At 39.8% G+C, this 20,959-nt stretch overlaps 2 protein-coding genes across 6 annotated transcripts; one reads left to right on the top strand and one right to left on the bottom strand.

Annotated features, from left to right (window-relative positions):
• The first annotated feature begins 47 nt into the window (after positions 1–47).
• Positions 48–11,598, top strand: tube1 (tubulin, epsilon 1). Of its 5 annotated transcripts, none has more exons than XR_008573407.1 (12): positions 48–214; positions 1,756–1,829; positions 3,245–3,297; positions 3,385–3,436; positions 3,749–3,864; positions 4,589–4,710; positions 6,251–6,438; positions 6,534–6,700; positions 8,379–8,519; positions 8,861–9,001; positions 9,807–10,981; positions 11,060–11,200. XR_008573407.1 is itself a non-coding variant. In XM_054796276.1 (12 exons), exons 1-12 carry the CDS (start codon positions 190–192, stop codon positions 11,210–11,212), a joined length of 1,407 nt encoding a protein of 468 aa, XP_054652251.1. In that variant the 5' UTR covers positions 48–189; the 3' UTR covers positions 11,213–11,596. The 5 variants fall into 5 exon arrangements, 4 of the variants coding, with proteins under 4 accessions (XP_054652251.1, XP_054652253.1, XP_054652255.1 ...); XM_054796276.1 differs by having other exon boundaries at positions 9,807–9,981; positions 11,060–11,596; XM_054796278.1 differs by lacking the exon at positions 3,245–3,297 and having other exon boundaries at positions 9,807–9,981; positions 11,060–11,598.
• ccn6 (cellular communication network factor 6) lies at positions 10,446–19,744 on the bottom strand. The gene is made up of 5 exons (XM_054796283.1): positions 19,493–19,744; positions 17,818–18,097; positions 16,461–16,685; positions 13,683–13,876; positions 10,446–13,592 (listed from the first exon to the last, which is right to left on the bottom strand). The coding sequence occupies exons 1-5, from the start codon at positions 19,538–19,540 to the stop codon at positions 13,311–13,313; spliced, it is 1,029 nt and encodes a 342-aa protein (XP_054652258.1). The 5' UTR covers positions 19,541–19,744; the 3' UTR covers positions 10,446–13,310.
• Positions 19,745–20,959: the final 1,215 nt, after the last annotated feature.

Here is a 20,959-nt window from a genome sequence, read left to right as displayed (position 1 = left end):
CTTTACTAGACGCGAGAGGAAATGCTACGGCAAATCTGCTGGGACAATCGCTCGTGAACGTGACGTCACATCCGACAAAGCCAACAACAGTCATAGAAGAGGAAGAAAGACTACTAATGCCGAACTTCTATGGCTTTGACAACTGCCGAGATGAGCCAATTTAACACCCATGTAACAACGTGAATAGCAATGACGCAATCGGTTGTTGTCCAGGGTGAGTTATTCATATCCTCTGTAATGATTGAACAACTTTGCGTTTGTAACAAATTCCGATTAAGGCTGAACCCAATTCCACCCCTTTACTAGCAATGTTACAACATTTAAGAATTTGTAAAATTACGCCTGTGATTAATTCTGTCTGATAAAGCTTGACTTGAACTGTAATTTGATACCTCATTCACTTCTCTACCCCAAAAATTAAACAAGTTAGAGCAGATTTTATACCGGAAAATAGTGCCTTTGGTCCCTATTGCTCTAACATGAGTCAAGACAAAAGCTGTGATCGACCCGCAGACCTTGGCAAGTGCAACAGTCCTACAAAACATATAATCACTTAGGCTGTGAAAGTCTGTTTTAAAAGTCAACAGAGTAGCCATTTACATTTTTTGTTCGTCAAAAAGAAAATTAAGTGTCATATTTTTCATGTACTGTATATGCCTCACGCTGCAGTGCAGCAGCAGCACGCTGTGTGTTCCTTTTCACTCCACACTAACCACAAGACATACCTAGCTATCATCGATGACAGGAATGTATAAAATCCACTAACATCCACTCCATATTTGAGAAAATCAATGCATTGATTGAGCATGATTTTGTTATAATGAATCGGCATAGAAAATGGATGGATGGATATCTAAATTACCCTTATTTAATTTGCTTTTATATTTACAATTCGAGGCATCCATATTGAAAATAGGACAACAATGCAAATGCCACATGTAGTTATCCCGGGGCAAAAAAAACATTCTGCACAATTAGACTTTAATGAAATTTAGTCTGTAGATAGATATTAAAGTGTATAATGTCCTATATACCTATTATCTTGTCCTGAAGCTCAGATCCGTGAGTTTGAAAGGGTTAGAGTTGTACTTAACTTTCCAAACACTCTTTTGACTTGATGTGGTCCAACACTCAATAAAATCCGATACAAAATTGAAGAGGAAGTAATCTACGTACCTGTTTGTAACACTAAAATACGGGTATCCTTAATTGTCATGCAATTAGTAATTGTGTTGCGTCTAGTGAGAGTGTTACAGTGTCAGTAGGCCATGTTTACCCCGCTAGGCCACTCGTCATCTTGTTCATGCCCGCAGATTGATTTGTCATTTCCTCGTACTGCTGTCAGTGTGTCCAAAGTGTGGCCCGGGGGCAACATCTGAAATAAACTCACCTATATCACATAGCTGTTCCCCTCTTTTTTATCCTACTGTTACTTTTCCATCTTACTTTCTTGCAACAGATCAGGATTTGTAATCATGGCGGTGTTTTTTTTGGCCACTTATGCATTTGGAGCATTTAGATTAAGGTGTATGTGGAAATAACAAATATGCAAACATCAACAAGAAGATGAGAGTTGACCTAGTCGGGGAAAGGGCGCTATACAGCTGCTACATATGGCCAAAATAACATGAAAGCCAATTGAACATGGGAAAGTTATCAAGTTGTAAAGTGACTGATAAAAAATGTTTAAAATCTTCTGTGTATGGGAAGGTTTTATAATCGGTTATTTGATAAACGTTTTACTCTCTTGTTCAGTTGGACAATGTGGAAACCAGATTGGTTGTCGGTTTTGGGATCTTGCTTTGAGAGAGCATGCCCACTTCAACAAAGTAAGTGTTTATACTTTACCTTTGTACACATTACCCATGCATTTATTAGGAATTCATTTTGAAGTTGATATTCTAGGCAGACTGACTGAGATTTGCTGTTTTGTGATTAAATAATTTGTGGTGGGACTTGAATAAAATGATCAATGGAATTAATTAATTAATTAATGACACAACTTGCAATTTTTCACTTCAGATATATTGTGGTCGATTAGTGAATCAATAAATAGACATGTGCTTAAACAACAAAGTGCCCTGAGATTTAAAAAAAAAAAGAAAATACGACAACTAAAACTCAGCACTTTTGACCAGTTAGCATTAAAGGGATATTTAAGATTTTTTTGACATGAAGTTTTATGACATCCCCATCAGCAGTGTACTACAGCACTGTGACTTACTCCCCCAATTGGTCCTGTGGGTCCGGTTCTGGTCGGAGATCCGTGACGAGGAATGTAGTTCCGCAGTTGCTGGGGCCATTTAAGTAAAGAGTTTGGCTTCCCAAAACAATATGCGTTCAAAAGAGTAAGACATTTACATTACAAAACGCTCGGCGTTACATTTGTCTCCCGCCGTATCCTTGCGCACTTTCGCCTGTGAATTCATGTGTATGTGATGAAGACGCTCGTGGTAATGCCACTGTTCTTCCGCGACAGAGGGCCACGGCTCTCTTGTTTATATATATGTTACACAGCGGAAGAAGATGCGAGCTCTGCAAAAATGTCATAATGAGCTTAATCACGAAATAAAACAACCACAGCAAGACACGAGAGAGAAGAAAAATAAGAAAATAGAATAAATTAAGTAAATACAGAACAGACTACCTCCAATTTGTAGTGCAATAATACATAATAAATAATAATAATACATAATAAGTTCAAATGTCCAGTCCTCTCCAGTCCAATGCTTCCACGACAGGAGATATGTGATGTTACACATATCGGTATCAGTTGATATCGTAATAGGAAATTGAGAGTTGGACAATATCGGCATATCTGTTATCGGCAAAAAAAGCCAATATCGGACATCCCTATAATAAAGTCATAATTATGAGAAACATACTAAATAGTTGGAATTTTCTTGTTTTAAAAACAACAGCAGAAATGTAAAATACAACTGCAGTTTTATGAGAATAAAGTCAAAATATAAAAATTAAAAAAAACGTGTATTCTAACAAGAAAAAGTCACAATTTTACAAGAATAAATTTGTAATATTATGAGGAAAAATAATCTCATTTTAGTAGCATAAAGTTGAAATATTAAAGAAAAATATGTTTTAAAAGTCGTAACATTATAAGAAACCAAAATAAAGTTGTAATTTTCGGAAAATTAGGTTGTGGAATAAGTCAAAAACTACACAAACTGGACCCAACTGTATGAAAAATAATTTACCTCTAATATATATTTACTGTCTTATTTAGAGTGGCTTGTATGACGACACCATTGGCACTTTTTTCCATAATGTGGACTCAAGGTAGTCTTATCTGCTTTAAATCTTCTATTGCTACCATATACACTATTTTGTGCATTAAATAATTTACTTGTTTCCCCCAATGAACAGGAATGGAGTACATCTGGCTGGTGGTGAAAGAATCCAAATGCTGAAAGCAAGAGTATGTTCTCACAATTAAACTAAATTAAAATTATTCAGTAGACATCCTTTCATCTTTTTCAGCGTCAGCAAAGGTCATTGACATGTAGTAATAATAATAATAAGGGGGATGAACGCAGAATCTGCAGTAATGCGGTCATTGTACCAGACCGTCGTGGTGAAGAGAGAGCTGGGGGGGGTTTATAGTATTTATATAAGCCATTATTTAGCCAGTGCACAGTTCAACTGTTATCTCATGTAAAAGTGCCACATATACATGATATACAATACAATGAAAGACCTGTACGCAATATGTCTTTCATTGTGTCTATAGGCAGTGCTGGTGGACATGGAGGAGGGTGTGGTCAGTGAGATTCTGCAAGGCCCTTTGAGAGACGTGTTCGACAGCACTCAGCTCCTCACAGACGTGTCAGGTGCAGGCAACAACTGGTGAGACACACAAGTGTCTACTACTGTACTACTCTAGCTTACTCCCACATCCCAAAACATGCATGTTAGGCTAATTGGGGACTACAGGCGTGAGTGTGAGTGTGAATGTTCATTTGTCTACTGTATGTTTGTATGTGTTCTGTGATTGATTGGCGACAAGTCCAGGGTGTACCCTGCCTTTTGTCCTTTTGTCAGCTGGGATTGGCTGCAGCTCACCCAAGACCTTAATGAGGAAAGATGGTATAGAAAATGGGTGGATGGATATCCAGTTTACTGATCTGTTCAGTGATGTCATGTAGGGCTGCAGCTATTGATAGTTTTAGTAAATGAGTAATCTATTAGTTTGTCAATTATGTCGATGTGATGTAATATTATTAACCCCATTAGTAGCTTGCATGCTTTTGCCGCAGCTTGCTATCAAAGCTTCGGCATAGGACCAAAGGTTGTTTCTTCTTTTGCGGTAGGCTTCTTAGCCATTCTTTCGACTGATGAATGCATCCATTTGCTCAAATGGAGGAAAACAGACAACAATCTGCCCTAGATTAAAAAATCCTTTGTTGCCCATTCTCATGTCTCTGGCGAAACTCACAAGTATATGTGCAAGCAAAGGCTATTTTCGGTTATGTCGACGGATAATCAGCATTTCGTGTATGTTTTGAAAAATGAAGAGAAAATGTATGTATCACAAACACTACAACTTACCTAACATTCATTTTCCTATCAGGGCAGTTGGATATATGACATATGGGTCAACCTACAGGGAGAAAATACTAGACAAGCTGAGAAAGGCAGCAGAACAATGTGACTGTCTGCAGGCCTTTTTTCTTCTCCATTCTATGGGAGGAGGTAAGACACCACAAACCCGCCTCTTCCCAACAGCAATGTCCTTTAGCATTGCCTGCATACGGTAGTTTGGACTGGGGGAACTGGAAGCACTGCTGAAACTGTATGCCGTAATCACAATTTGGTACGTACCTTTGTTATGTTGATAAATTGAATGTTTTTATAGTTAGAGCATAGAAAACCTGTTTATGACTTTCTAAATATGTTTTTTTTTACCATTTATTAGAGCACTGTAGTCATGAAATAACACCCCTATAGTCACCTTTGCACTCCTATTATTCTTTGTTTACACCACATTGTGCAACTATTATGCTATTATGTTACTATTAAGGTTACGGGATCACTGCAGGGACACAAGACACAGCCGCTGCTTTAAGCATAGCATGGAACCGAGCTAAATAGTTAGCCTCCAATTTATTTATTCCAAACTTAAGAAAGGTTTCAAACTCTTTTCACTATGTTATGTCAGACATGCTATGGCTGATTCCATGCAGTGTTAAGCTAATGTAATATAAGGTGAGGTCTCATCAACGCAACATTACTGATGCCTAGGGACCAGGATACTACATATGACTTGTCTTTTAATATTTTTTTTTTACTAAAAATAGGCCATAGTCAACCATGAAACAGCGATCATTTATTTATTTATTTATTTTTAAATGCGATAGAGTGAGGGTACGATGTTAGAACAGTGAAGTGGCGAGGGACAACTGTGCTGTCGAAAGAGTCTTACGCCACCTGTAATTATATTGTTTTTAAACTGTATTAGCTTCTTCATTGCAATCATTTTGACAAAGTAACAAAATACAAAGATCAGTCAGCAGGATTACACTTAAAATAAAAATAAGTATTCCAACCAAATGTTGTAGAGGTGTGGTAGATGGACCAGCGAATGATGGCTCATATGGGTATGTATTATGAAAGTTTGTGTCATGGTGTCAAAGGAACGGTTCACCCCCACAATAATGTCATCCTTCATGAACCACAACATGGCCTGATAACTAAACAGATGGACAAATAAACACACACGCATTATCTTTTTCAGTTTAGTTTCAGCCTTGGTGGAGGTCTGCACTCTACGAAGTGCTGTTCTCAACATACATGTCCAACTGTTCAAAGTGTCAGTGCTTTTTTCTATAACTTATTGTGATCTAACAAGGAGCTGAACAGCAAAATTCACAACAGGTGACCTTTTTTTTATTAATAATTATTAAAAATAATTTTACAGTATGCCTTTCTGTGACTCATTCAGTCTCTGTTACAACCTGCTGATGACTCTCTTGCACACGAAGTTCAGTGGCCACTTTCCTCTGACAACATCCTGTTTAAAGCTGTACTGTTAAGCAATTATTAGGTGCTTTTGGTAACATGATGTCAAAATGTGAATAGCATGATGAAGGGGACTATTTAAATACAAGTTGTAATTGCCATTTATCAGTCAATTCATGGAGCATTGTACATTTTTTTGTGAGTAGTGTATCTAATGGTGGCCACTGAACTGTATACAAATTTAATTGAAGTATTAATATTCTTGTAACTTCAGGTACAGGTTCTGGGCTAGGGACCAAAGTGCTCAGCCTTCTCAAGGATGAGTTTCCTGAGGTGTGTAGAATTGTCACCCCTGTCTATCCATCCTTGGAGGACGATGTCATCATATCCCCCTACAACAGTATCCTGGCCATGAGAGAGCTCACAGAGAATGCTGACTGCGTCCTGCCTGTTGAAAATCAGGTTTGTTCACCAACCAACATCACTTATTCTTGGTGAAAAATATACACCAAACACATTTTGGTTAAAGACATTGCCTTCTCTCCTTTCATCCCTAGGCATTGGTTGAGATTTTGAACAAGATCAAACAGACATCCCATGGTAGACAGTCCGGTGCGATCATGAGTGGCGGCATAGTCTCAAGAAAGGATGGGCTGATTGGGTCAGAGAGGCCTTTTGATGCCATGAATAACATTGTGGCTAAAATGTTGCTCAACATGACCAGGTACAGTTTTCCCCATAAACTGTGCTGAAGAACTGTGTCTAAAATGCTGTCTGATATGCTAACAACGGGCCTCATTCATCATCCAGTCTTATCAACTAAATTATGCACTTGTGACATACACCATTTGGTCTTAATACAGAGCGGGGGTGGGCAAATGATTTTCCCAAGAGATCACAGGATGTCCACGAACTGAACGTACCTGTGTTCAGTGTTAAAAGGTGCTGTCGCTCTTTATCTCCAGACTGCACTTTTTTTTCAACCACAAAATATAGCACTATTTGTTTACAATTAGTTTAGTTAACCTACCCTCAGTTAACAGGCTGACACGCAATCTAAATGAGCTGCATGTGCTCATGTTGTCACTGTGAGTTCAACACTGATTTCCAACTGAAATGGAACATCCACTGTCCTGGACACCGTGGACTAGGGCCTGACATTTTTTCGGGAGTCCCGCAAGTCACCGAACTTTACTATTAACCACGTGATTGGGGGAGTACAGGATAAAAACTTACCAGGAACAGACAGGAGCGGGAACCAACCAATAGGAAAACTAAACAAACAAAAACAAAAAAAGATAGGACAGGTGCAGCCATTTTGTAGTTTTCTGTCAATAAGCCCACACTGTAATGGAATTCAAGAGAACTACACAGCCCAAAGGCCAACAATGCTTCTGACTGCTGCTTTCTGCTGGAATTTAATGAACAGTAATGGAGGGAGCAAACGGCAATGAAAAACAGTAGGAAGTCAAAGTAGACTGATATGGCAGTTGTGTGTCAAAAAAGAATGCGTTAACGGTGGTAACTAAATTATTTCATTAATTGCGACAAAATGTTTAGCGGAATTAAAGCATGGCATTATGGCAATCCACACCTCTCTGTTATGACTGCAGATGGAGCCACAGTGTAGAGTCCCCCCCTCAGAGTCACACAGAGTCTGACACTCTTTTATAACTTGATTCTGACCTGAACACATCAACAGCAGTGTAATTCCAACACCATATACATTCCTGATCCAAATTTTAACACAATTTGAAAAATTGCAAGAATTTTAATTTCAAGGAGGTTCTAAGTAGAGCTTCAAAAAGGCTCTGGGCTCTGGCTCTGTGGAGATGTTGCAGGGGGCATCCCTCATGACTGAAGGCCCTCGTCTGTGTGGTAATGACTGGGTTTTCAACAGGACAACGCTGCAGTTCACAAGACTTGCATGATAGGAAGGACTTTTTCCAAAGGAATAACGTCATTCTTGTGGACCATCCTGCGTGTTCGCCTGATCTAAATTCAATTGAGAACATTTGGGGATGGATGGCAACGGAAGTTTACAAATATAGACATCAGTTTCAGACAGTGGATGCCCTCCGTGAAGCCAACACTGGCATCAAGCATGCCCAGACCAAATACTGTATTATTTCTGTTTTTCTCTTTGCATTTTGAAAGTTCTACTTAAAACTTCCTTAAGATCCAACAGTGCAAAATGTGAATTCTTGCAATTTTTCAATTGGTCTTAAAATTTTGATCAGGAGTGTATGCATGTCCAACCCACCAACATGTTTATCCATTCAATACTGTGTCTGTTCATGCTATAAATTCCAAGGTTGCTGTTATGTGTTGTTGCTCAACTGATGCCGTCTTTGCCGTCACTTTTCGTTCCATTAATATCCCAATTCTTCATTTTGTTTCAGTTCAGCGCGTTTTGAGGGCACTCTAAACATGGATCTGAATGAAATTACCATGAACATGGTTCCTTTCCCTCAATTACACTACCTGGTGCCAAGCCTCAGTCCTCTCTACTCTTTGGCAGATGTTAGTGCACCAACCAGAAGGTCTGTATTTTGCCCTTACCATAGTTTTGTAAACTACATATGTACGGTATCCACTTCAGCAGTGGGAAATAAGCTCATTGGGAATCGAATGGCACTGAAGTACTGTCTCACAGCTATGCATCTATTGCAGGCGTCTTCAGTGGGTAGACGCAGGATACGGACAGCAACTTCTATGCAATTTATTAACTGCAGCTAAACACGGACAAAAACACACCACTTAATGGCAGTGACTGATATCAGCACAACTTATGAGAGCTCATAGAACATGCTAACAAAAACCGCCCATTTCAGGCCCATTTAACTTCTACGTGACATTTTTTCTGTGTGTCATTTTTCTACAGCCTGGATCAAATGTTTGCCGATGCATTCAGTAAAGGCCACCAGTTAATCAAAGCCAACCCAAAGCAAGGTCTCTACCTTGCCTGTGCCCTCATGGTCAGGGGTAATGTTCAAGTGTCTGACCTGCGCAGGAATATTGAGAGGTCTGAGGTCTTCCTTACTTACTGTTTCCCTCTGCACCAATGCATCTGACAAGTCATCACACACACACACACACACACTTTTGTACTAATGAATGCACCAGTTGCACTCAGTTATTCAACTCTCATTCTACAGGAAATTTTATTTATTTGGCAAGTTTATAAATTTGCAGTAGTTAATGTATGAGTAAACCAACAAAAACTACTTAAATAGCTCGACACATCTACCGTAAATATACAGTATCACAACTTTATTGAAATGGGGGTTGAATCATTTCCAGTGGAACTGTATTTGTGTGTGTTTTTTGTACTGCAAGTACTGTGCACCTCCCGATATAACATTTCTCCGTATTTTGTTGTCCGATTAGCAACAATAATGTCACACTTACAATAAAGACATTACGCAAGCTGTACAAAGTCATGGTGTATAATAAATGTTTCTGCAACATTATAGTATTGGCAACATGCTGACAAACACAAACTGGCAGGCGCCATGATTCTACTCGGTGCACTCAGACGGCAGGCAGGGCTTGCGCAGTAAGCCAGGTGGAGATTTCTGCCCTGTGTTTGATCAGGGAATGTGCAGATTCAGCAATTTTTACTTCAGAAAATGTTAGAAACCATTGGAATCGTACAGAAAATACATACAGTTCAATGGACAAATATTTATTTTAGTTATTAAATATTTCTGTGTGGAGTTTGCATGTTCTCCTTGTGTGCGTTTGGGTTCTCTCTCTGGTTTTCCTTTGTTGAACACCAGTGGACATCTTAGCAAGATCACAGTGCATCTTTTTGTTTTTCCTTTTAGGTATAAGCCTTTGTTCCCATTTGTGTCATGGAACCAAGAAGGGTGGAAGACAAGTCTCTGTTCTGTGCCCCCTGTTGGTCACACTCAATCCCTGTTAGCCTTGGCCAACACCACTGGTATAAAGTCCACATTTGTGGAGCTGAGAGAGCGCTTCACCAAGCTTTACAAGAAGAAGGTTCATTCCTTGTTCATAATTTCTGAATGCATTTCTTACATTTTGTAAAAACATGTCTCTGGTCCATTAGATATTCGTTTAGATAAGCACAAGCAATCTCACCACATTTATTTCTGCCCAGACTACCATTTTTCTCACATAAAAGCTGTTTTGTTGGTGCGTGGAGCCACTTTGTATAGCATTGCTTAGCACATGTAAAAGATTCCCAACACGCCTGACATCTGGACCAGTCCATTTGTGATGATGACGACTCCTGGTATTGCCATCTTGACATGAAAAGTGCGTGTACAGACAAAAGCCGAAAATGGCGTGTGAACAAACATATTCAGACAATGCAACCCGTTCATGTCGAGGCCCCTCGGACTGGCTGACTCACGTTGATGTTAATGGATGGGGAAAATGCGGATGTTTGTTTGAGGCGACTCTGAAGTCTGATTGAAGAACCAACCCCATTGCTAATACTGTATAGTTCAAGCGACTCTAAACACCCTGAGCAGATTAGATATGGAAGCACGTAGAAGCTGAAATCTGATTGGACAAACAAATATACCATACATTTATACATACCAGAAGCAGTGCAGCCCCCAAACACACTACGAAATGAAGATAATAGGCTGTTGGTAATAAATTGATACAATTTCATGCAACAAATACTACAATTTAAGTTGTAAATGAAGGTCAGCGCTTCTGATAGTTTAGACCAGCATAGGAGGCCTTGATGGTCCTGACGGCAAACCAGTACGTGTGAGTCATCTCATTTCATGTCATCCCGTCCCATATGAGTCTCCGGTTCTCATTGCTTCCAGTATGTGTGTATGACAGCTGACCGAGCCCTGACGATGTCCATACCCTGATCATATGTTCATAACCTTACGCACCCATCACGATTGAACAGGGTCGTGGACTTAACAGATCATGCGACTGATAGATAGATAGATCCACACTGCTGGCACTACTGCTTGAAACAGACTCCATCCCTTGTTTGCAAGCTGGTGGACAGGTGAAATGTGACTAAACGGAGTTTGCAAGCGTTTTTAATGCAAGCTTTGACTCACAAATGCATTTATTTCTTTTCTAGGCACACTTACATCATTACCTGCAAGTAGATGGGATGGAGCTGAGCTTATTCTCAGAGGCTGTCACCTCCCTCGACTCTCTGATTGATGAGTATCATAATGTGGAGACGGGGAAATTGATATCTGATTTACCAAGATTCAACATGGCTAAATAAAATAAATACTGCTGATCATTAGCATTGTTCTGTGCTTGTTTCTTTGTGAAGCAACCATAACACATGAATTGACACTGTAGACATTATGAATTGTAAACAATTGAAAATGTGGACACACCTCTTAAAATCTACCACTTGTCATAATTATATTTGATGTTTTGAAAGTTGTGGTCAGGAGTTAATTTGCCATGGGCATGGATGTCATATGAATGCTGGTCTTTTCATGATTTATTTGAACCATTTTTTATACAGAGTGGAATTATACTATTATTGGCCCAGCAGCTGCATACAAGCCATGCGTCACCAAGTCCAATGCGAAGCACTAATTTAAAAAAAGTCTGTGTATCATTTTGACCCTGTGTGAATAAAATCCCAAATATTCAAATGTGTGAACCCAGTTCTTGTTTTTAAAAATAATTTAAGATGAGTATGTTAATCCCGCAAATTCCGGCGTATAAGTAGCACCCACTATATTTAGAGGAAAAAAAACAGATTTGTAACTATATAAGCTGCACCAGTGTATAAGCCACACGTGTCCATGTCATAAAATGGCATATTGTGGCGTGCACGAGTCCATAAGGACCAAGTAGTTGTTTATTTGACAGGAGCCAATCATGAGCTCCGTAAAAACTCACAACGAGCTTGTCAACCCATTGGAACTTGCAGGAGGTCATTACTTAATATAACAGGCTGACTCACTGTGTCATCTGACGCAACACTAAACTCATCGCACAGCACTCGACACTCAAAAGGTATACCTGATAAATATACAAACATGTACCAATAACAGTTTAAAATGTGAAAAAAAAAAACATTTTAAAGCTTTCCCATAATGCATTTTGTTTGAGCACAGCATTTCATTGGAGGACAAGCAGCATAGAAAATGGATGGTTAGTGCTGCAATGCTGCCTCTGTCCATCAGACGAGCCCAGAGGGACGCTGACGTCATTGCAGTGCCCCAATGAATGCTTTGCTCAGACGTAATGCATTATGGCAGGGGTCTCAAACACAATTTACCTGGGGGTTGCTGGAGGTAGAGCCTGAGTGAGGCTGGGCAGCATCAAGTATTGGGAGTAGGGCTGGGAATCTCGGGGTACCTCACGATACGACACACAATACATGGCTCACAATAACAATAATATCTTGATACAACAATAGGGTGAATCAAATAAATAATTTCACAGTTTATATTATGCTGCATTCAGCTGGGATAGGCTCCAGCTTACCTGTGACACTAATGAAGACAAGTGGTATAGAAAATGGGTGGAATTTTTTTACCACATTTTTTAAGTGACTCACTCACTCTTAGTTCGGTGTAGGCTTATGTGTGCGTCCTACGAGTAACATTGGCTTGTCGCATGCCCTATTACAGTAATCTTTGAAGACAAGTCGGCGGGCCGCAAAATGTGACTCGGCAGGCCGCAAATGGCCCACGAGTTTGAGACCCCTGCATTATGGGAAAATTTGAAAAGAGTTGGGGTTTTTCCCCCATTTTAAACTCGTATTGGTACATGTTTTTATATTTTCAGGTATACCTTTTCAGTGTTATGTTGCTGTGTGATAAGTTTAGTGTTCCTTGAAAGATGACACCATGAGTCACACTGTTATATGTAATGACCTGGGCTTTCCAATGGCTTTACAAGCTTGCTATGAGTGCACTGATAGCTTCTGGCTGGCTCCTGCCAAAGAAAGAGCTACTGTTTCCTCACTGACTCGCGAGCGGCACAGTATTTTAACAACTAGTAGTAGTTCTGAAGTAAAGGATATGTCACGCGATTAGAATTTAGCCATAAATTAGCCGCACCACTGTATAAGCCGCAGGGGTCAAAGTTTGAGAGGAAAGTAGCCGCTTATGCACCGGAATTTACAGTAATTATAATATAGTAATAATTCCACTGTGGAAAAAGAATGTTTAAAATAAATCCTTTAAAAGGCCAAAATTATTATTAACATTCTGACCAAAACCGCAAAACCCGAAGACAAGGTTCATTCGTAAAAACAAACAAACCAAAATGCAATTATGAATATGAATATGCAACGGTGCATGCTTTACCACAGCTCGGCCTATACTGTGGGTCTGTCTTGAAGGTTGGATGAATTAGATTAAGCGCAAGTCTGAAAACATGTCACCTGAGTAACTGCATTTCTTCTGACAAACACAAGATGTTATCCACTGCATCTTCCACTCTATCGTAGCTCCTCCTGGGCATCTGAAGTTGACCTTGATCATCCGTGACTTGTTGGGGGAACAGCAGCGCTTGTCCATACAGGTGCCACAGTATGTGGGCTTGTACTTCTTGGTACTTGTACATCCTGAAAGTATGAACGTTTCCCCTTTTTTTGCCTGGAATTGACGTTGGCATGTTTTTCCTTTCGGCACCTGTGTGTGACAATTCACAGTCATTTTATTTGTAACAACTGAATTCTTATATGAAAGGATGTCGATTCTTTGGATTATTTTTGCAACCACCTTAATGCTGTTGATCACATTCTTCTTACATGGGCGGAGCAGACACAGGCGCATATCTTTCGTCATCTCACATTTGTGGTTATCATTGCTGACGCGCACAGAAATTCCCAGGCCACAGGACTTGGAACAGGGGCTCCAGGTGGTGGTCTGGATCAGGCAGTTCTTTTTCCAGGCAAAGTGAGGATCCCTGTAAGCTTCAGTAATAATGACATGGGTTAGTATCAACAGCATCCTGTAGATAGTCTGGCCTTATAAATGCCAGATACTACTCAAAATTAACTCAATGTAAAAATCTGATCAGTCTATTGTATGTCAGTGTTGTAGAACAATGACACACTTAGTAGCCTTTCTTGTTATGGTATGTCTTTATTGGATGTTTATACAGTTCATGTAGTGTCAGAGCATGTGGACATTCACTTCATTTCAGTGGTGTTGATGTGCAGCGCAACTTCCAATGTTGATTGCACCCTAGAATTTAACACAAAATTGTTCAATTTTAGACAATTTCAGTTCATTTGCAAACCGGGTTACCATCAAGTACTTTGGAAATTTGGCCTGCCTGAAAAGGCTGAGAAGATTGGTTAGCAGGGGTCCCCAACCACCAAGCCATGGCGGGGCACTGCCCACGGGCTAGGCCAGTGGTCGCAACCCTCGGCTCCGGAGGCACATGCGGCTCTTCAGCCTCCTTGTTGCGGCTTCCACCGCAGAGCGCGGTGGATTTATTTTTTAAACACCGAAGTAGATGAAATGTGCATTTTCAAAATGAATATAGAATATCCGACTCACTGCAAGTCCATGAATGCTTCTACACTGCGTTATGACTGCTGATTGGATGAGCAAGGGAGGGGGAGGTAGGCTAGTGTATGCATTGAGCGGTGTTGCCAACTTGACGAGTTTGTTGTTAGATCTAGTGACATTCCAACCCCCCTTGGCGACATATTTTCTCAAAACCTACTAGCGACAAATCTAGCGACTTTTTCTGGCGTCGTTGGGAACTTTTCTAGTATGGTGAAAGCACGTATTGTTCTGCATTTTTGTGTTCTCACTGAGCAGCAGCGGTTGCTGTTGACAGGTCCGCCCCGCCCAAAGGCAGTCACAATCATGATGGGAGGTCTACCATCCAAAGTGTAAATGAATTGCTATTACATATACTGACCAGAAGAGTGTGCTACTCACGAACCATTTAGTGTGAGCCATAGAATAAACGCACAATAATCTGTTTTCCGCTGTTCAGTTGTGCTAATTTTAGTTCTCACTAACCAACGTGTGATGGGAGAACTTTGAGAAGCGCTGGCCGAGATAAAATATTAAAGTTATTTTATTTTGATGAAGCGATGGACAATTTTAAATTAACAAACCAAGAATCAAGTTTATTGGTAGTTCTGAACATAATTAAGGTGTTTTTAATCACTTTTTTTGTCTCTTCTACGAGGTTACGCCTTTTTCATCATATGCAAATCATATGTAAATTAGACGATGGCGTCAGCTAGCGACTTCTCGGACAGCCAATAGCTACTTCTCTTACTGAAAAGTTCGCAACAGTGGTAGTGAGTCTCATTGCGCGGAAGAGAGAAAAAAAGTTGAGGGAGTTTTGAGTTGAGTCTGAAGCAGAAGTTGTTACTGCGCAGTAAAATAAAACCGTGTAATTACGTGTAGCATAGCAATATGTTTTAGGACAAGAAGCGCTGTGTGTTCAGAGCCCGATACGCTAATCGCAGGGGTCGTGACTCCAGCAGAGGCAGATAGTGTGCCGCTGCAGCTGGCTATACACTCATCGCTCAGAACAATATGTGCTTTCACTTTCACGTCTCCAAATACCAGAAAAATCTCCCAACGATGTAAGGAAAAGTGTTTACATTTGTCGTTAGTAGCTTTTGCGGAAATAAGTCACCAAGAGGGTTTGGAAAGTCACCAGATTTCGCGAGAAAGTTGGGAACACAGGGCTACACATGAGATGGGAGAATGGAGAATACATGAAAGAATCGTTCATAAAAATATCCAAGCATCTATTCTCTATTCTTAAAAAATAAACAGGAAATTATTCAGAAAATGAAAGAATGCCTCTCCTTGCAAAGACAATCAAGACACGACCAATAGAATTGATGACAATTCAGCGCAGGCATAAATGGTATTGAGCAAACAACACTGATGTGCAGATATGTGAACTCTGATGGACTTTTTTATCTTAAAGTTTGCTACATTTTGTTTAAATTTTACACAAATATGGGACCCACTCAGTAAGACTTACAGAGTTAAGTGTTTATATTATTTCAGAGTACATCTACACATGTAGGCACACTTGAATTTTGGGATTGTAGCAGGTGACATTTTAAAAAGATTAACATTTTTACAAGTTTACAAGCAGTGAAATGTTTTGCAGCTCCTAGCTATTTTTGTTTTTTTTACTGGAAGAGGAGGCAAAATGGCTGTTTTGATAGTAAAGGCTGCCGACCCCTGCCCTGGGTTAAGTGAGAGGGTTTAAGACTGATATGGAGAAAAAATATCAGTCAATTGGCTATTTCTGTTTTTGCCCTAAGGTTATTTGATGAAAATGAAATCATGACATCATTATACTCGATGGGCTCATTTTAAATGATTACCCCTTCAAAAGGCCAGTGGTTGCTGCCTTCATAGTGAATGCCATCCCTCTGGTTCTTCCCGTGTAAAAACCCCAGCAATGTTTTGGCCTAAATAATGTGCAATGTCTATCAAAACCTTTTGGGGGAGTTACTCGGAAGGGGTAAAGACGAGTACTTGGGTTACTCTCTCAATACACACCTGACATGTAGATTGTATCCTGTGCATGTTTTTTGGAACTCTTGCTTGCTGGCGGGTTTCCCATGAGTGGGGCGGGTCCCAAAAGACCTGCAGGCTTCTGCAAGAATGCCGGAGTACAGCCAATGACGCCTGCGATACATGTGCACTTGTAAAGTGGACTAGGCTGGAAAGCTTCCCCGTTCTCATAGTTGGCTCCATTAAGGTCACATCCAATTGCCATGAAGTCTACAACAAATGAAAGAAACATCTTAAGGCTCTTGCACGGAATGACTGCAGAATATGAAGCACCTATCAAGGTATTTATTAATTTCTTGATGCATACGATCATACGTTTAAAATGATCAATGCACAACAAATGGACAGCAATGGGATCACAGACTCCCTATCCACAGCAGCTTCTGTTTTCTACATGCTATTACCGCCCGACGGAATTGATTAAATTGGATGATGTATTTGAAACGGTCCTCATTCACATGGTACTTCATAAATGCGTAAGACACTGTCAGTTTGTCTAACATACAAGTACTACGCGCATGCAAGCACCAACTTCTACTCCTCCTGAAAAATGTTATCAAGCCCATGTGCATGCTGGGTTCCACCAAATTTTTAAAAACGTCGTCATTGACGCACATTTTTAAAAGTTCATGTTATCCGTCTCCAAAAGAGCTTTGTTGAATAAAAGACCGGCCGCAGTTTTTGTTTTTTTTTAACTCTCTGCTATGCTTTCAGTGGCCCAGTTGACGCTCTTCAATCATGGAACCATTCTACTTAAAGGAAAACTGCACTTTTGGGAGGAATTTTGCCCATCATCCACAATCCTTATGTGGTTATTCTTATGGTTATGGTTTAATTTATTTCAAACATGCATACAGTTTACACTGAATGTTTCATGTTGCAATACACAATGTGAATGTGAGACATGAACACGCATGTCTTTCTCTTTTCCTGTGCGTTCTAAAGATATAAGAGCTGCTAAAAAAAAGATGCTAAGAATGCACCTAACGGGAAACACTTATTCCACCTATAAAGACTTCTGAAAAAGACTCCAAAAAGCGGCAACAACGCTCCATTGACATAAAACGTGACGTGCATATTAACCGAGCTACAGCGACATTGTTGCTCCAATCGATCGGCCACCGATCAGTATCGGACGATTTCCGTAAAATATCACATGATCAGCATATGTTGATAAAACGCCGACAAGGCCAATTACAAAAGCTGATCACCTGTGGCTAGCACTATTGCAGCTCGCTGCGACCCTTTCACGCAGTGTACTGCCTTGACCTAACTAATGTCTTTGGCAGTGTCGTCCCTCCCACTTCCTTCAAAACTGTATATTATAGAAAAGGACACTCACAGGCACATACTCCAATTTGGAATCTTGGTCGGTCAGCTGAAAAGTCACAGTACATGCCCTTGTGCGGATCACAGATGTCCCTCTCGTTGCATACATCTCCAATTTGCTTGGCACAGCTCTTGCAGCAGCCACACCCATCCAGCACAGAGCTCACCCCTGGCGTACACTGAGGTATTTCCCCACATTTGCAGGGCCAGTGACAGAATTGAAGCCTCTCAGCTGTTGGTTTCTCACCTCGACGAGCCAGATGCTGGCCATTGATCAGAAACCTAGTAAGACACTAAATGAGGACACAAAATAATAGCAGAGTGGCACATTTGCTTAGTATAGCTAACTTAATTGCAATCGCTCCTCCACAGTTACATTTCACAGTTACATTTCACCAACTTTCATAATAGAAAGCAATACAAAGACAAAATAATCCAAAAAGTCCAAATCAAGACATGTCATTTCATTTGCCCGCCATGACATGTCCCCTGCACTTTTTACTGTCCAAAAGCAATGTTACGCTATATTAAACAGAGTCTGGCCAAGCACTAGGACCAAGCGGAAAACTCTAGACCACCCACAAGAGTTCCCCACATTGGCTTCAAAAAATGTTTTCACATGTTCTATTTTCTTGATGAAATGAAAAACATTTGTGTTCTTACATTTTATCTGTATATGAAGTGCATGCACCCTATGCTTCTCCAGAAATAGCTCTCATATTGTAAAAAAAAAGTTCTTTATTGTAAAAGTGAATGAATGAAAAGATATATTTGAAATAAATACATCTGGGTTTTAAGGTCACGGTTTGGTTGATTTTGTAAGGCAATAGAATTCAAAACATAAAACTGCTTACCTTTTTTATATTTTATGATTCTTAAAATACAAATGTTGGCTGGTAGTTCTCTAATAAATACAATTCTCAAATTTTAAAACAAGGGAAAAAAAGTCTACAACAGAGGAGTCCAAACTTTTTTCCAACTAGGGCTGCATACAGAAAAACTGAAGGATGGTGGGGACCATTTTGACACATTTTGTGCATCACAGATGCTAAAACCAGTATAGCTCAAGAAATGCTAGCCTATCTAAACAAAACATCCACATCTCAGCTTTGTGTTATCGGTGATAAAGCAAATTAGTGTAATACCTAATAATATATCCCAATTACAATTAACTTATTTTCTTTTTAGAAAATGCCAAGGGCCAATAAAAACAGCAGGGTGCTTAAAATGGCCCCCGCACCGCACTTTGGACACCCCTTGTAATAAATAATGTAAGCAACCGAAAAAAAACTTACGAGGAGCCACTTGGGAACCAGCAATTCACATCACTACCCCGTACAAAAAATACAGACACACGCACACAAAGGCTATTTGTAAAACATGTGAGGCCTGTCTCCAAAATTGATTGTGTGAAAAAAGGTCAACTGAAGTTGTAAATACAAGGATTTGAATCTTTTGGAAAGGTGAAGAGATATCATAAGCCTAATATCGTTTTTTTACTCATTAGGTTTTACTCATTAAAGAATAGAGGTATCATTAAGAAAACGTAAACAAATACGAAAGGCTTTCCTTGAAAAACTGCAAACTTTATCATGAGTAAACGCAAACAAATTAAGGATTACCCAAAACCTGGCTGCTAAGTGATTTCAAACAGCAATGCTTTCAATAAAAGATGATGCATTTCTTACCTGTTGAGTCAGGATGAGCAGGAGCAAACGGCAGTGAAGAGATAGCATTTCTTAAGTAAGCTAGGTTCAAATTTGTGTCAGGCGAGGACTGAAGAAGGTCTAAGCAATTGAGGGACGCTATAAAGTAGAGTGGTGCGCAAGGTTTAAGGTGGGAAGACGTGGACAAAGCATCCCTCTGTCTGCTGTCCAAGCACGCTTCTCTGCCTTCCCTGTCCAGAGGAGAAATATTCATGTTTGAAACTGCTGGAATGCTCAAAGCCCTGCCTACTTGTTTACTCTCCAAACCTCGCTCCTGTATAGGTAAGTACCACACTCAGGCAGACTCTCAAACCAGCTGTAAATGCTAGCTACATAACACTGACAATATTAAAATATATTTAAAATCTAATTTTAAAAAAATGTGAATCACAAATCTTCTTGCAATTGAGATTGCAATGGGACCATGTTCTTATAAATAACACTTTTCTCTGCATCCACGAGATCTACATGAATGGTCTTGGTATCAAAGTAAAAGGGGGGACTTTGACGCTCACCGTAGATTATATTATATTATAAACTTTCAAACCAGGCCAACATTTTCGCATTAGTGTTTTGTTTTATGAAATTATGACAAGCTGGTCTCGGACTGTTCGACTTGCTGAAGACATTTCAAGGCTTGTGGTTTGAATTGTTTTTCTAAAATCAGTTAAGGTTAGCTTCCAGCGGCCGATCTATAGTTACGTGTGTTTGTTGATATTGAGCCGTTACCACAGCAACACAGACACAACCCAGCAGCCCCCAGTGCCTGGGTACTGATGTTTTTAAAAAGGTTAATTATCTCCAAATTTCAAAGTGGAAAAAAATGCATGATTTTACAGTGTAATAATGTAATGGAAAAATCTGCAAATGCAGGGTATCTGCACATTTTTCAAGTACAAATTTATGGACGATTTAAGACATTCCCAAGACATCTAAATGGAAAAATTAAGACTATACCATGGCAAAGAAGGGGTAAATACGACAACATAAAACTGTAAAAGCTTTTTACTAACTCGTGCATACATTTGGTGAAGAACAGGGTGCAGTAATGTCAACTGTCAGACATGCAAACTTGCAAACTGCAATAAAAAGCAAATAGCAGCAGCAGCTGAACAACCACAGTGGCTGTTTAACAGACATTTGCCAATAATGTCCCCAACTTCGCTAACTAGCTTACCAACTCTTCCCGCTCACGGTCAGAAGGTGAAGCAGTGACGTGCGGTGAGGTACTACTCCTTTGGAGTTTTTTTTTTGTTGTTAATACAGGTTGCTCAATAAGAGGATAACCTAAAAAAGGGAAGTAATTCACTTTGGTTAAAAAATGTTTTCAAAGTGTTTTCAGATACATCTGAGACCCTTTTTTTTAGATAAACTTAACAAGATTTGTGTTCTTACCTTGTATGTGTACATGAAGTAAATGCAGCCTTTCCTTCTCCAGGAAAAGTTCTG

The sequence above is a fragment of the Dunckerocampus dactyliophorus genome, chromosome 13 (assembly GCF_027744805.1).
Source record: "Dunckerocampus dactyliophorus isolate RoL2022-P2 chromosome 13, RoL_Ddac_1.1, whole genome shotgun sequence".
Taxonomy (NCBI): Eukaryota; Metazoa; Chordata; class Actinopteri; order Syngnathiformes; family Syngnathidae; genus Dunckerocampus; species Dunckerocampus dactyliophorus.
This window is presented reverse-complemented; position numbering and strand designations above follow the sequence as displayed.